Below are 18,208 nucleotides of genomic sequence, written 5' to 3' on the forward strand. Positions count from 1 at the left end.
TCATTGATGCTCTTTCAGTGGTCCATTAGCCTATTCTTGAGACCCGTAGGCTAGGTGGAATGAAGAATGAGGGTCTAGCACTGATGAAATGAGGACTTACTATTTTTAGTAAGTCAAGGAATGGCCATTCTGGTGTTACTGTCCTACTGAGCTCTCCTTGTTTTGCCTCTGGACGCGATGATCATGTTTTTCTGAGCAGTAGTTCTTGACTTACTATTTTTAGTAAGTGGCTGAGTGGCACAGTTCTATTTCTGGCATTAGACAGGGTTCTGACTCTACAACAGTTTTGTGGTCGTTCGGACGCAATTTCACCTTGGTTGTGATATTAATCAGTATGGGAGTCATTTGCGACATAATTAAATATTATTTCCTTATCCTAAGGTTAATATTTAATTAATCTGATTATTGGCTACTGGTTTATTAAATTTGAGATTAATGCCTATTTTATCCTAAGTTGTGGCAAAATTCATATATTCTATGGGATGTCGAAATATTTTTAGGATAACATTATTTCATGTTGCATCTCCATTATGTGCCAAGAGTTTTACGTGGGCCCTCCCCCTTTTTGGCGTGAGTCTTGACTTAGGAAGAAAGTGGCGCTACACTTGGGTCCACTTGTTATGGAATGAAATTCAAATGCAAGGCGTGGAATTTGGAGGAATGACATTTGAATTTGAGGAGTGAAGTTATAAATATGAGGCTTGGGCTCCCATTTCCATATCTTTTGAAAATTGCATCGTTATGCCACCAATTTGGCTATTGAAAATCTGAGCTTCGAAGTTGGCTTCCTAGCTGAGTCTCAGTTTCGTACTTGCAATATAGTACCTAGCTATGCCCTTGTGTTCCCATTGCTGATTGGTTAATGAGTTGCAGATTATGGAGTGTTCGATGTTGGATTTGAGTGTTTTTGGTTGCTGGTCGCGGGATTGCTGAAAGTGAATTTTGCTCACATCTCTTAACTAGGCGACTCCATCCATCTGGGTACCGGCTCATTCTTCCTTCCATGCCATGGTGATACAATGTGCGAGTTTCTGGCTATTTTGATTGAGCAATGATTTTATTAGACAAAATGGAACTTCTAGGGTATAGCATGGGTTTTTGCATTTGCCTTGGGATGCGTGCCAAATGAATAGTGGTTTGTTTGAGTTGTAATTTGGTTGGGATGTTATTGTTAGAGTTATATTGGGAGATTGGGATTGATTTCATGTGATTTGGGTAAAAAATGAGTGAGTTATGAGTGTTTTGATGTTTCCATAGGCTGCTGAAACTGTACTTTCAGCCTGCAGATCAGTGTAACAGAAAATTACAGTCTTGTTGTAGAAATCTGCAATTAATCTTCTCATCTCATCTCTATATTGTAAGGTTGTTTCAGTAGTACTGATCATCCCTTCTTTCTGCTTTCATTTGTAACTCCCACTGCATAAGTGGAAGAGGCTGGCTTGCTGCCTTCTAAGTTTTGTAATTCGGTTTTTGTAATCAGTCCTCCCGCTGAATAAGTGGTCGAGTGATAAGTTCAATACAATGGTCCTCCTGCTGAAATATGCGGTAGAGTGATAGCTTAATGTAATGTCCTCCCGCTGAAATACGCAGTAGAGTGATTGAACTTCAATTTCTTGTAATTTTTCCCTTGGTCAGTTTACCGCCAAGAGTTTGGTTTCTATCTTGCTGGATAAGCAGAAGGGGCCGGCTTGCCGCCCATGCATTGTAATTTTCAGTTTGATTATTGTTGCTAATGATCCCCAGAACACCGTATGCTCTCACCCTCCCAGTCTAGGCTCTCGGTGAACAAAAGGTGGAAGGGTTCCCTTTCAGTTGTTTGGATTATTCCTCTAAGCTTAATGGGTTATTTGTTGTGGATGAATTGTTATTGGCCTAAAACACAAAATTTTTTTTTACTGGGATATTACATTGGCATATAAAACCCTTGGGCTTCATTTGCAAATTTCAGAGTTTGCAAGGGTTTGTAAAGGTTATGCTCTGCTAGGACTTCTTTGTCATTAATCCATACTCCAACAGTTTTTTGTTTTGATACCTAGGGTTTGCAATCAATACTTTATCATTCAGCTGCTAGGGTTTCATTTTTTCAACTTGTCTTTGAAGATTGGTGTTAGCAGCTTTTCATGAGAAGAATTGAGCAAACATTTGATATAGATGTTAGTGTCTGATAAACAAATTGTAGATATTCTCTAAGGTGCTGGGGTTTGTATCATCTCCATAATTTTTGCCTGTTTGCAAAGAGTTCCTAGGGTTTTTGGCAGCAAGTTATGGCAAATTTTACTCATGAAAGGCTGAAAATAACAGTGCTCATAATTGCTGAGTTGTGCAGGTAGGATTTTTAGATTCATGTCATGATGAGACATTAGTTTCAAGTTTCTTTAGAGGATCTGGCATGCTCAAAAATACTGCAAGGAGTTGTAGGATTAGCTATTTTTGGCTAATCTTGTTTCTAGAGTGAGCTGTATTTTTTGGTGGATTTCAAAGAGATTATTTTTAGATAGTTTTAGTCAGTTTTTATCAAAGCATTGTTTAGATTATTTTTATGCTTAAAAGTGCTTTATTTCTATATTTTCACTTATGTCAGTGGTTACTATTGATGTGTCTAAAGTCGTGGAACTACGACTCCATTCGGCCAATGCAGAATAGAATGATCTCGTTGAGTATCCTATCCTCTCTTGTATAAGGAAGCCCTAATGTTGTTTTAGTTGATCAATGGGGACGACCTCAAGGTTCCATATGTCAGTTCTTGACTACGGGATAACTCAGTGATCGATATGTTTTGCTGGGAGCACAAGGGGACTTATGTTTTGCAACAAGCTGGTCTGCTGCAATTTTCGGACTGGGAAACAAAAGCAAAAGAAAAGGGTTTATGAAGCCTAAGGACAAGGATGATAACAGTTGATGCAGCGGGTAGATAGATTTCAATAAACCAGTTCTTGTTTCGCCAAAGACACCCTCACAACTAGACAAAAACGGCGCAAGCTCCAAGGGATGAAAGATTTTCAGACCGGAGACACTCGTTTTAGGCACCCAATTCTGGCGCAGCCTAAGACGAACACCTGCAGTTGAACTATGCACAGTTTGGGTTCAGACTAACCATGCACGGTGACCTACGATCAATAGACCCTCAATGGTATGAACCAAAAATGCATCAAATACCCCTCTACACTTCACCATTAAAATCCCTACACTCTAAAATTAACTAGCTAAAAGAAACCATGCAAACAAATTGAAAACAAAGACAATAAACACCATATTCAATGTTAATATATTTGCTTCAGCTGCCATTACAACAATTTTTGCAGCATCTCTATGCTATTCCTAAAATCTAACCTATTCTAACTCTAAAATCCCACTACAAAATTCTAACCTTTACAATGAGAGGCATCTTGCCTTTTATAGATTTTACATGTTGAACTGGTGGCCAGGATTGACTGCATCCAAGGGTTGCAATCTGCCTTCCAGAAGCTGGCAGCTTTAACCCATGCCCACTCAATTTTCAGTTATCCTCTCAACTACTGACAACTGTTTGGCTTCAATTTGGGTCTATTCGGTAGTTGGACATAACTAACCTGTGTCCCCTCTGTTTTAAAATATCTTGAGTGGGGCCCATAGGCAGTTTTACATTAAAACAATTTCAGTTTTTAAAACTGAATTTCTAGAATTAATCCTATTGTGTATTTCTCGAGAATGCATACTTTGGTAGCATTCTGAATGTTCTTCGGTCTTTAGTCTCGGTGGTGGACTTCAACTTGTTGTCCAGTGGCATGCTTCCCAATGTTTCATTGCTTTGATCCTGCGCTACACCTTTGCTCCTGGCTTTGATCGCGATCTGCATTCTTGCGTCTTTGTTGGTTAGCATTTCGGGCTTGACGCTTTAACTCTTCCTCGACGTCATCGATCATGACCCTGCAAGCAATCAATTTCAACTTTAATCAATTAATTTAACAAACATTAAATTTTATTTAACGACGTTGGGCTTTGGTTTGGCAAAGTTTGGGCTTGAGAAGCTCTTTGTGAGATGCCTCCCTTTAAAATGCCTCTTCAAACATGAAATCCGAACCTTCGTCTTGATGATGCTTAGGTGATTTGAGTCCACTGAAGCTTCTCGGCTTACTAACTTGTTTTCAAAATGACCAAACTCGGCTGCTTAGGATAAAATGTGCAATTTTGCCCTATTATTCAATTTTGGCTTACAAGCCAATTTCGTGAATTTGAACAAGGAAATGTGAGGTTTTCGTTATTTTCCTTTTATTTCGGCTTATGAGCCGGTTTTCTGAGATTACTCCTTTTAGAGTTTTCGGCCTTTTATGTGCGAATGGTGCGATTTGAAAATTTCGGCCATGAAAGACATTTTGCAAGCTGAATTGCCCGAATTGGAACTTGTTTTCATTTTCGGCTTATAAGCTATTTTGGTGAACTTAAAGTTCCTTGTCATTTTCAACAAGTTGGAACATTTTGCAAACTTCAAGTTTCGGCCTATGGGCTCCTTTTGTGAGTTTTGGCCTGAAGGGGGAATTCGCAAATTTTGAACTTCTTTACGATTTCGGCCCAAATGAGGTCTTGGACCGATTTTGATCTCTTTCTCCCATTTCGGCTTGCAAGGGGAATTTGTGAGTTTCGTTTTAAGTTTTTTAGGTTGGATAACTTTCGGGCTACCAAGCCGATTTTGGAAGTTGTTTTGATTTCAGCCAAATAGGCTTATTTGTGTGACCTTGGTTTCTATGGATTTCGGGCTATCAAGATAAAATGCACATTTTTGTCCGTTTGGCATTTTCGGCCTTTAATATGTTTTGCAAATATTGCGATTTCCTCTTATTAGCGATTTTCGGGCAAATGGTTTACTTCGCGAGTTTTGGGAAGTTTCGGCTTATGGCGCGAAGTTTTAAAAGTGCTCTCTTGAAGATTTCGGCCCTTTGGACCAAAATGCGAGATTTTCATACTCCTACGTTTTCGGCTTACTGGTCGAATTTGCAAACTTCAATTGATTTTTGGGTGGTTGGAGGATTTTGCGGGATGCAGACATTTTCGGCCTTCTAGGGGAAATCATGTGATTTTACCTGAGAACATATCGGGCTAAATGGCGAGTGTGAGAGTTTAAATTGTTTACTAAGCTTTTCGGCTTGACAAGCAGTTTCGCGAATTTCAGCCTGGAGAGTAACTTTGCACGATTTTATTGCGCGATTTTCAACTTCTAAGTTTTCGGCCCACCTAACAATGTTGCGAGTTTAACGTTTTTGGACTTAGACTTTGTTTAAATGCCCCCCTCTTTATGGATTTCGGGCTAAGGGGTCTTCCTGAAAGCCTGATGATTTTCGGGCTATGAAGGGCTTTTGGCGATTTTAAACTCTTTGTTCATTTCCGAACTTTAACTGTTTCGCACTTCCTTGCCTAGTTGGAAACGTGGGATTTTAATCTCTTAGTCACTCGTTTTCGGCCTATAAGGAGATTTTGACGCACAGAGGTAAATTCATCGTTTGGCTTCCCATCGTACATTGTACCTCGAGAAAACTAACCAAACATGGGGGTTCCCTGTCGCAGAGATGGGCGAGGTGTGCAATACACACAACAGTTACATTTAAAGACATTGATTTTTGACATTAATTAGCGATTATCTTAAGTCCCAAATATACCATTTTGTAAATTTATAAATAAGTGATTTGAGCAAAATATTTCTTAATGATAGTTGAAGTTATGCTTGTGCTGCAGAAATTTTCATTTTTATGCATGCCTGTTGGAAGTGTTTTAAGTTTTGTTGATTGGATTGAAAGTGAAGAGTATTGTTATGCTTTGTATTAACACTTTGATTCATTGTAGTTATTGCTTTGTATCCAATTAGGCTATTCAATTTTGAGAATCTTAAGTTGTTTATGTGTTAGAAGTAATTTGTTAATCCTATTTTCATTTATGCAGACTTGTTGGTTTCTGAGTTTTGTGATTGGGAAAGTATTTGGTGTGTCTAGTTTAGTTGTTTCATTTGATTGTAAGTCTTAAATATAAAATCTTTTTTGTGTGAGAAGAGTTGTTTCTTGTCTTCTGCTCATATCCCAGAGCAAAAAGATAGGGTTGAATTTCATTTAGTTTATTTCACTCTACAAAATTTCCCTAGAAGATTTTGTGTAGTGTTAGAATTTGCAGATTTTGGCTATAGTCTGATGTTAATCTAGTTTTTAGGGAGATTCCCCTCATAAGTTGAGGAGAGGATTTGCCTTAGATATTCCCCTATAAATGATAAATATTAGAAACATCATTATTTTATTTCATTAAATGAACTACATGAAATGAAATAAAATGAAGACAATATAAGTAACATACATAAATTATAAGCAATAAAAGTATAATTCAAAGTGTCAGCATAGACCAAGTAGAGGAAAGCCATAGATATGGGAAACTAGAAAACCCCAAACACAAAATTTATAGTGAGAAAACCTTGTGTTATTCACTTTTCATATTGAAAACTGACATAGAGAATACACTTAAATGAGAGACATGACCAACCGACTATCAATTAATCATTAATGAAAAAGCTATGATGAACCTTTGCCTATTACTACTTTTTGTAGAGCACGGTGTTACATTCTATTATCATGCGTTTATTTCCTATTGCAATTTGATTTTATAATATGAGTCCATTGTGAGCACTTTTTTAACTATTCTAGCAATGAGGTAGCCTGGCACTAGAAAGTTTCCATTTCTCATCAATAAAAAGTAGGTTTATATAGTTTACAGTTAGTTCATTATGCAAATATCAACAAACACTTTGACTAGTTGACTTGATTGACTCACTTATTGAATGCTTGACAATTTACTAATCTGCTGAAAGACTATTGGATAACATGAATAGAAGATTTATCCTAGTGGTTTGGGTGAGCAACCTCACTCATCCTCAGAGATATGGAGTTTAGTGGGGCATCATAGACTCAATTGAAATGACTATCTTGCAATAATCCTTGTTCTAAAACATACTTATTTTCTCTCAACTTTGACACAGACATGCAAATAATATAAGTTGGACTGAATTTCACAGGGACTTAGTAAGATGGTGGGATGAGCATTTTCCGTTGAATTCATGTTGAAATAAATTGAGCTTAATTGATGTCCACTTTATTAAACAAATCACTAATCACTTGTGAACACATCATAACCTAGGAAATTATTCAGAGGATCATATGCTTGTAATTCAACATCTAGAATAATGATTACAAATATTTTTGAAGTGGGGTCTAGAATTAGAGCCGAATCATTGGAAGAAAATGGATTAGACATATTTGCGTTAAGATAGATGAGGTAAATTGTTAACTTGTGGAAATATCTGTAATGCTCCGCCAGGAAACCTCGAAGGGATAAAACTAAAACACAAGAACAGAGTGCAAATATTTAAAAAAAAAAAGTTAAAACAGTTTAATGATACATTGAGTTAACATTAAGTTCAGATTACACAACGAAAGACTTAACTAACTCCTAAAGGGTTTCCCAACGTGATTACTTAGTTCATTACTAACTCAACTCACGCTAATTAATCTAATTAAGTTGATTAACTTAATGACATGATTATACTTAAACAATGGTTAAATTTATTCAACAGGTTAAAAATATAGATAACATGATTAAGTTCATTCATTACAATTTAACCATATATTACATCCAACCTTAAATTAAAACATATGCCATACATTTAATTTCCATACATACTTTATTTGCATTAAAAGATAATGAATACTTTGCATTCCACTAAACCTACAATCTTCATGATCCATAATATTGCATTTAATAACTTCATGCATGCATTTAAGTTTAATATCATCTAATCTACATTATACATTTTAACCGTAATGCCATTCATACATGCCAAATAAAAAGGAACCAGATGAACACATACACCACACAACACCAAATTGATATTGGAGTTCAACCCTAGTGGGCTACATCTCCGAGTCTGCTCAACTGCAAGACCCCTCTAATAAAATAATAGGGTGAAGAATACATAAGGTTCACATCAATTACATCCGGCCAATAAGGCGTACATAAACAAATAATACATATGACCACATCGGTCCAAAAGATACATGAATGATCCAAGAAGAAAAAAAAGGATCCATCTGAAACATGATATGGAGCAAATACAGAAGAACAACTGGAGTACCAGCGGGACTAAGTTCTCGCAACCCATCATAAGCAACCCATGGTCTATCATGAGTATCAGATACTCTCAAAGGCATAAACAACCAAATATGACTCCACAACAGTGCTCCTAGCAAAGACAACACAAACTACACACAACTGAACATAAGGGACAAGTGTTATCACATAACTTGGTATGGTTACCCTGGCAGGTCTCCATAGGTCCCGACCCCATCCACTGGGTTACCCTGGCAACGTTTTCCGACTCTCCAGCCCATCCAAGTCTCATGTGGACCCAACACATCCTTTTGTGAAGACAAGGTTGTTGGTTTGCCATTTCAGGCCTTCTCACTGGTACTAGCACTCATCCCATGCGTGAGGCACAATTATCTTACTTAGTGTTTTCATCTACTAAAATCCCTAATATACTATTAAGTTATCACTTATTTAGACATACTTTCGATGGGTTACCCTGCTACCACTTTGGGCGCGACCCCCACTCGAAAGCCACTCTCCCATATGACACTTGACCACAAAATAGACGAACTCGCAAAACCAAGGTAAACACAAGGACTAGTATACGGAGTTCAATACGATAGGAATACCCACTTGGCCAAACCAGTCCTCACATGAGATATACTGACTGACGATTCTCTGACTAGAGACATGACCAGCTACAGTCAACCACATAACAACATCCAACACTCGCATTTAAGGACATGACCAGATACAAAACAATCACATGAAAATAGTCGATACTCGAGATCAAGGACATAACCAGTTACAAATCAACCACATGACAATATCCAACACTCGCAATCAAGGATTTGCCATTTTTGAAATCAAATGCGAATACAGAAAACTAAACACGCATTAACATTAATCTATAATGACAATCTTTTTTCCGTAACACTAAAAAATACAAATTGATAGAGTTTTCTAATTGATCTAAATTGATTACAATTTGTCTATCTCGTTAAGATACATGTTGCCCACGGTTTTCTGATTCAACTATAGTTCCATTTATATCATAAAATAAATAACCATACTTCACAATAAATTTAAACCAGAAACTCATTTATACAATTATATTCATATGTTATACATATAAAAATATAATTAAATTTATATATTACTGAACTAAAATTGATATTATTTTTCCAAATAAAATAATACTTTTCCTTTCCCAAAATTAAAATATCTAATCTAATTTTATTTTTTTCAAATTAGAATATATTTCCTTGCATGTATTTAAAAAAAAAATACAAATTAAATATCAATTAATATATATATTTAAATTAATTACTAATTAATAATTAAAAATTACCATTAAAAAAAACTTTTTAATAAAACAATATTATAATATTAATTTTAATAAAATAATATTAAAAAAGAACTTCATTTATTTATTTATTAATTTGTTTTAAAAGGAGGCTGGTGGACCCCACATCCGTGGTTACCACAGATTGTGGTCTCCAAGGACTATGGTTTCCTCAGTCGTGGAGAACCACGGGTTGTGGCTACCACAGACTGTGGCCTCCACAGCCGTGGAGAACCATGGTCTATGGCTGCCCCAACCATGGTGCCACAAGATGTGGTCACCACAGTGGGCCGTGGGTTGAGCCATGGCTCCCCACGCCCAATTCAATATGATTTTTTTTTTTTTAAATTTTTAAATAAAACAATTCCCAAACATTTTTGGGTAGATACAAACTCAAAATTTTCTGAGAAAATTCTGAGAGGATAAATTTTCCAGATTACATAAAGATTTAAATACATATATATATACTTTTTTTAATAAGAAAACAAACCCCCAAACCAACAAAATAAACTCAGAAAAAGCCAGGGAATGCATTTCTTTTTGTTTTGCAAATTACCAGCATGCCAAAATACCCAAATTGGCAAAGTTTTACCAGCAAATTTCAAACATTTTCCACTCCCATTAACCAAACACAAGCAAATTTCTCAGTTTAAAACCCATACCCAATTTCAATTAAGAAATCAATTTGAGCAAATCAAAAGTTGATTTGGAAATGGAAATGAAATCAGGGAGGGTTAAACTCAAAAACTCATTGCTACTCTTCCTTATTTCACAAATCTAAGAGATTTTTCAGCAAACAAACACAGATTTCTTCCAAAACAAATCAGTAATTTTCTTTAAAACAAAGGAAATTAACCAAAATCCTACTTCCATATGCAATCCTGGTAGTGACTTGATGAAGAGCCCAACCCGCAAGCTCAAGAATTTCTTCCAACCAAGGATGCCCCAAAATTTTTCCATCCAAAAACAACTTCCTCCAATAATTTTTGAAAACCTAGGTTAAAAGGAAATTTTTGACCAAAAATCTATTTTTAGGTTGAAATTATTTTCAACCAAATAAAAAAATCATTTCCCAAACAATTTAATATGCAAAAATTATTTTTCTTCCCAAAATTGATTTTCTCAAATAAATCAAAACTAACATTTCTGTTTCCAAAATGTCAATGAGGGTAAGATATTAATTTTCCAATTCTATTTAACCTTTTCTGTCAAAATGCATATACTTAATTAATTCATCATTTAAAAAACCATTTAACCAAACTTGCTACAAATATGAATTAAGCAATCTAATTATTGATTAATCACACAACGGGGTCGTATTTAATTTAGTCCCTTTAATTTACGAATGCGTAAAAACACATTTAATCTAATTAAATACTTAGGATTTAATAATCAATTTTTATCAAACGCACAACATGCAACTCAAGAAAACCAAACAAATACACTACTCACATACCCAACCAAAGGGGAAATTGACGGACGACTGACGACGCTCAGTTGAGCACGACTAGGGTAACACGTAGGGTCTTACGACTACCTAACCCACTTCCATTGGACCAAAAAGGCATGCTCAGACCTGCGAAGCCAGGTGGAGACGATACCCTGTACCTACACGGTACTGTACCTGCAATCTCCTGCAACAATGAACCACACATGCATACATATATATTCAATGAAAGTGTTAGCCCGGGATTAATAACACGAATAAAAAGAACAACTAATCATACATAAGAATTGATGGGAAATCAACATTTACTGGTACACACATTAAGCATAATACCTGACTATAATATCACAACATGGTAAATCAACCATCCAAGAAAGCCACTTAAAAAGTCAACCATGGTCAAACCGGGTTTAAAAATCTGATTAGGGCAGGGGTGCTACAATGTCAAAGTAATTGTAATTTTATGAAGTTTATTTTGATGACCATTTATTTTGAGAATTCTGATGCATATGAAAAGTAAACAGCAATATACCACTACATGACTTTAGGACTCCAGGAAACCCGATGTCTAAGATAAAAGTATAAAGCATTTAACTATTTATTTATTTTCTTAATTGGCAAGAATATGTTTGTTTGCCATCTCTATGAAATACATTTTCCCTTGTTAATATTTATTTGATTGGTTATTTGATATTATAGACATTAAATAATTGAATGAAATTTTACAAATCACATTTGGCTAGAGGCATTTGACAATTGAATAGAAGAAAAAGACATGCAAATACATTTCTAATTAGGTGTTATATATGCTATTGTAATACGTTTATGCAATTAGTTCCATGGTTTGCAGGAACTTGTACGGGAGAGCATGGCGTAGGAACGGGGAAACTGAAGGTGAGTTAAATTTTTTTAATACATTTAAGAAAAAAAATTATATTCTAATATGAATCTTGACCTATAAGAATGCATGTAATGGTTCACAAGAACCATAATTGTCAAAAACCTTGCAATTGAATGGGTGTGATATTAACATGTATCGAACATTCTACTAGTTTGTGTTGCCAATCATACTAGGTATAAAAGTAGTAAAAAATTATACATAGGGACAGTTTAGATCCTTTGGATCTATCAATAATATTAGCAACAATCGTACCTTTGACAAACAAGTGTTGCCAAACTTAGAAAATGAAGGTCAACATATGTTGTTGTCTAAGTTGTCAAGAATCAACTATACTTTTGGATTTTTTATAATGTTTTGGATCTTGTGCTATTGGCAAACAAGTGTCGTCAAACTTAGAAAATGATTGTTAACATAGGCAGTTGTCTAAGGTTTCTAGAACCAACTATATTTGTGAATTTTGGTTCAATGTCTTCGATCTTCTAACTTCTAGATCCATCATTATACATGTACTTCAATTATTCCTTGAAGATGGATCTAGAAGTAGGATCCAAAACAGCAAACAAAAATTTACATATGTGCATTATTTGTAATGTCCCTACTAATTAGAGATCATTGTCCTGCAAAACAGATTGTTAGAACACAACAAAAATATATACATAACTAATCTAATTTGCAATTAAAGTTCAATTACTTAATTAACACTAATTTCAATTCTTAAAAATAAAAAGGATACGAATGCCATACGAAGATATGTCCTTAGGCAGCTGTGAAGTTCGTCTTCTTGGAACCCATCTTGGTTCCAAGCCATCCAGGAAATCGAAGGTGAATTCGATTCCTGTCTTGGATGTAACTTCTTACACCAAAGCCATCCAGGAAATCGAAGGTTAATTCGATTCCTGTCTTGGATGTAACTTCTTACACCCAAGCCATCTAGGAAATCGAAAGTTAATTCGATTCCTGTCTTGGGTGTAATTTCTTACACCCAAGCCATCCAAGGAAGACCATATGTCAATTCCTTCCCTTGGATGATGCATCTCATCATCCAAGTCCATCAGAGGGGACCGGCCAGATTTGTCTCTTCTTGGATGAACTTAGTCAACCAAGCCATATATATGTATATAGATATTCAGAATATACTGCCTACCAAGGATTATCATAATCCCTCCATTAGGCTAAGGGAATTTCTTCCCTATAGCCTCCATCATATAATCACATTAATATTACATTTTATAATTCATTACTGTTTTCCATTCCATAATTTACGTCTTCATTTACATATTCTTTAATCTTTCTAATGATCCTAAATATACATACATATTCTACATAGATTCCTATCTTTATTCCTACATTCATATAAGTAATCATTAGAGATATATGTATTTATAGAAATGCATTAATATATATGTGTGTGTGTGGCACACACGTCCACACACATATATACCTTAAGACTTCTTAACCCCTCTTACCTGTATGCAGATTGTAGCCTGTGGTTGGAGTTAGCACTGTAGATGTCGCCTGCAGATTGGGAGGCATACCACAAAGAACACAAATGTTACTTCTTGTAACTTGATAACAATTTTGATCTGATCTTATCAATGGTGATGTCACTAGATGCTTTTGATTCCTTCCCTTTATATCTCTCAATTTGAGGGAGAGGTCACACCTCTTCATCATGTATGCCCTTTGGCAAGAGACATACCCTTTCACCATTAACACCCTTTGAAAGAGTGCAACTCTTCATTATTTCTACCATTTGAAAGAGACATAACCTTTCATAATCAGATCTGCACTTATTATTTAAATCAGATCTGCACTTCTCATTACCAAATTATCCCACCTCTCAAATGAGGTTTTCTTCTCCCTTTTATATATCATTGTTGAGGGAGTCACAACTTTTCCTTTCATGTCTTTTGGCTTTTCATTAATTTAATTAATTTTTAATTAATCATATTTAATTATATCATTTTATATTTTAATTTTATTATTATCATTTATTATTAAATTCTATTTCAAAGTGGGGATATTATTATCATTTATTATTAAATTCTATTTCAAAGTGGGGATATTACATTATTCCAGAAACCTTAGACAAAATAATACATTGCAAACAAGGCAATTTGAAAGCAATCATAGGCCATAATTATATTGATTGATTAATATTCAAATTCAGAAACCTTTAACAGCTTTCAATACGAAATTTTGTTCTCTAACATCAATGGATTGATTTAAACTTGTCAAGATCATATTTGTGCTCTTAGTAGAATCAAGATTTAAACGAGTGCTAATAAATATAGAATTGATTAATGTTGTTGGCTCCAATTGGAGTGATCTCTAGTTTAATCATTAAGATAGGGTATTAGATATAGTATAATGCTAGATCACTATGTGCACACATGCATTAATTGCTTATTATGATGTAAGAAATGTATATCAGTTATGTCTAATAAGAAGATAACTACTACAATGTAAGTCATAACTGTCAATGTAATTCTTTGTACATTAATAAATATAAGATATCATAGTACAAGACTTGGACTTGGCTTGGACTCAGAAAGCTGGTTTTTGATTGAGAGTTGACCTCAAGAAAGACTCAATAAATTGAAAAAAACAAGAAATATTGAGATTTTAAGGATTTAAATCATTGACCATGCACTCTTCAATAAATGAACTTTAAAGATACTAAACTATTCAAATAACAACTACTTTAATCATATACACAAGTATATACTGATTACATGAGTACCAAAAATATGTTTTAATTGAAGGGATTGTCATTTTTAAACTAAAGTGTCGGTTCGGGTTCGGGTACCAGTTGGGTTCGAGAACCTGGTATACTAGTACGACAAAATTTTGGAAAGGAGTTTGGGTTCTTTTTGGGTTCGTTAGTACAAAACAATGTAAAATTAAACCTGTGATAAAACTTTGACAGCGAGGGGTTGTAGGTTTTGGAATCATGTGCCATGGAAGTACCACCAACTATGAGCATCCTTCTTGAAACTATGACGAAGAGCATCAACACTTAGATCGTTTCCATTTGCAAATTCTATGAACTCATTTGCAATGATATCTCACAAATCATCATTAGGATAGAGTCTAAGGAATGTTGCATTGTACCCATCAGACATTTCTAAATCTCTCCATAGTGCAAGCTTTCCTGGTTGATCATTAAATTGACTACTATAGTACTTTGGTGTCAAGGCATAGGCAAGAAGATGCAAAGGAATGGTCATTTTATTCCACCTTTATATGACAATTGCTTCCACTTATTTGAAGAATTTCTGCTGATGGTCTTGCTCTCTTGCATTTATAATGCACTCCATTTTTTCAAGCATTGAGTCAATGCCATCATAAATCTCACAATCTCACCAATGCAAGGCCTATCCATATCAGTGTAGCGAATCATGCTCATAATGGGCTCAATGAAACTAAGGAGATATTTCACAAGATCCCACTATGAGTCATCCAATATCCTAGCCCTAAGTCTTGGTGCCCTCTCAGTGTTGCTTTGCTTCCATATAGCCCAATTTTGGCTGATTGCCATATTGCAAAGTGCCACTTTAACTTTCACAAGTCGTCTCAAGACAATTGTGTTTGGTGCAAAATAGGTCTCAGCAGCCTATAACACAAATTTATGCCAAAATGATTAAAAAATAAAGCCAAACTTTAAAGAAGAATACACATTATAGTAAAATTAAATTATTATTTCATTTACCTTCAATAGCTCCAAACTCGAAAAGGATCTAAAAATCCCTTGAGACATGTGGTGGTTTGTGATGAACATCTGGATATCCTCAACATCTACATACACTTGTTTGATCCAATCAATTTTACTCTCAATCGTTTGTAGCATAAGATTGAGTGAGTGGACTACACAAGGTGTCCAAAAGATGTGATGATAGCGTTCCTCAACCAACAAACTGGCTGCTCTACAATTTTTTGCGTTGTTCGTTATGACTTGAACAACATTGTGGGGTCACGCTGTCTCAATGGCAGAGATGAGAATATCTGCAATAAATTCGCCATCTTCTATTTGGCCCTCACAATCCACAACTTGCAAAAACATTGCCCCTTTAGGGGACACCTCTATGACATTGATCAAGGGACAATTTTTAGAATCTTTCCACCCATCTGAAACAATTGATACACTTGTCTCAACCCATGAATCCCTTATGGGCTTCAATGCATCTTTAACCCTCTTCACCTCTCTTTCCAATAAGGTTCCACCTACCTTCTCATTAATTGGGCCCTTATACCCTCTTAGAGCTTCATTAACACTTTTCAACATTTTTTTCCAATATGGGGAGCGAAGAACATTGAAAGACAACCCATTTGCATATATGCATCTTGCTACATCTTGGTCAGCAATGTCTCGACTCTCATTTTGAAATGCATGCGGTGCTACAACAAATCTGCCTAGCTAGCTATCTAAGGAGGCATCCACGTCCTTCCCTGGTCTCTTGCCTTCTGTCATAGCTGCCACCTCCTCGGCCGTAGGGATATTCTGTACCATTCTCTCAACGGGCTCCCGTACCACTCCTCCAGTTTTAGGGGTCTCCTGGTGTACCACTCCCTCAGCCATAGGGGTCTCCTCGCATACCACTCCCTCAACTGTAGGGGTCTCTACTACTCTCTACAGTGCAAGTGCGACTCTCTGTGGAAGTACACCACATGGTGTCGTGCCTGTAGGGACCCCTCAAGTACCCTTTGTTGGAACAACACTCCTATGGGGGTGGCCTCACCGAGAGGTGTAGCTAACTTGAGTGACTCCAGGGGTACCAAGTGTGTTGAAGAAGGTAACTTGGTTGTTGCGAACTTAACTCTTGCTGTAATCCTTTCTGGCATTGGGGTAGGTGTTATTTCCTTATGCGGTGCCCATACTTCCTCCTCTTCCCCTCCTTGTAGGGTTGGCCCTTCTACTTCCTCTACCTCCTCAAAGTTGGTGTCATGGGTGGCCAGTTTAAACCCTCATCCCCACTTCAACTCTTCATGTCTTTGGTCTCCTCTTCTTCGGCTTCAACCTCCTCTGAACTCACCTCTTCAATGCTAGGTTCATTCTCTTGTCTTCGTTGCTTCTTGGCAGGTTGTGTGCTCTCATTCCCTAGCGTGTCCCAATGTACCCAGTAGTACATTGGCAGCTTGTTGGGCTCGACCCTACTTTGAGGCTGGAACTTACCCCATTTTTCAAGTGGTACCTACGTTCGCATGACTTCCAAGAAGAGGCCAATGGTGTGGTGGCACATGTAGAAATTTTTGTGTTCTAGTGATAAGAAATCCTGGATCCTATCAAAGAGCACTTGGGCCCAATTGCAAACCTTTCCGTTACGAATGCCATTCATTAGCCCTATCATCCAAACCACCATGTCCGATGCTCGATTGGCTCTAATGAGTCTACTTTTTACCAGGGCCATCAAACTTCGCCAATCAGGATTGTTGATGAAGGTGCGATTCAACCCTCTGTTGTTATTACTAGTCCACAGGCTCTTCCATTCTCTAGTGTTAGGTCACTGTAGCAAACCAATCTCAACAAAAACTCTTTCCTTTCCTTCTTTAGCTTGTTTGCTAGGTTTGTGGCTACTTTCCCTCTTTTTGGAATGCCAAACACCCACGAAAAATCATGATGTTTATGATATTGTGATTGTATAGCCCTCGTACTGCACAATCAACCTCTGTGCGTGGGAGTCATACCGAGCTACAAGGGTGGGGAGGATGGGCTCAAATTCTTTTACTTTGAACATCGACATCTGTATGGCATGGTCGACTTCGGCTTTCCTGAGTGAAGTCTTGAGCGGTCTAGTGGGGCTTCATCCCACTAGGTACGACATCCACTCCCTGTTACACTTTCAAATGTCAAAGTGTCTACTGTGACCTTCTCCTACTCCCGCTGGTGTTGCACCTTCGATCATACCTTAGTCTTTTTGCTGCTGCTGGCTTCTGCCATTTTGGTTGCCCTCACTATCGGTATGGGAGTCCGATGCTGAATTTTATTTATTTGTCCTTCATTATGACCGTTATTATAACGGTCCGCTTTTTCTGCTCGGCTAGGACCCCCCCAGGTCGTCCTAACCATGCTTGCATCGTACAGGCCCTTCTATCCAACCTTGTACAAACTTGTGTCCCAAAATCTTCCTTCGCCCTCGCAGTAGAAGTGTTCCTCCTCCTCTACTATCACACCCGAACTAACCTCCTCGGCTATCATGTACGAACTAGCCTGTTCAGCTACCAAATACAAGTAAATTTTTTTTCCCTTTGTCATATGACCTACCCTATTTCATTTTCCATAGTGTGGATCTGGTATCTTGTTGGCTTTCGTACAGATCCATACGACTCTTCCCTCTGTGCAAAGTGGAATGGATGTGTGTTCCTGTTGCTTGACTTATCGTCTTGCTGCAGTCGTACGAATGTGTACGACATTGCTCCTTCG

The 18,208-nt window shown here is 36.7% G+C and overlaps 1 protein-coding gene across 4 annotated transcripts in view; it reads left to right on the forward strand.

The window, feature by feature from the left end:
- Positions 1-18,208, forward strand: part of LOC131065840 (D-lactate dehydrogenase [cytochrome], mitochondrial) — a 283,265-nt gene that overhangs the window by 234,787 nt on the left and 30,270 nt on the right. For all 4 annotated transcript variants that reach the window (XM_058000480.2, XM_058000478.2, XM_058000477.2 and 1 more), the window contains one exon: positions 11,737-11,780. In XM_058000480.2, the coding sequence (XP_057856463.2) occupies positions 11,737-11,780 (44 nt within the window). The remainder of the gene's footprint in view (positions 1-11,736; positions 11,781-18,208) is intronic.

Source organism: Cryptomeria japonica, chromosome 6, assembly GCF_030272615.1.
Source record: "Cryptomeria japonica chromosome 6, Sugi_1.0, whole genome shotgun sequence".
Lineage (NCBI taxonomy): Eukaryota > Viridiplantae > Streptophyta > Pinopsida > Cupressales > Cupressaceae > Cryptomeria > Cryptomeria japonica.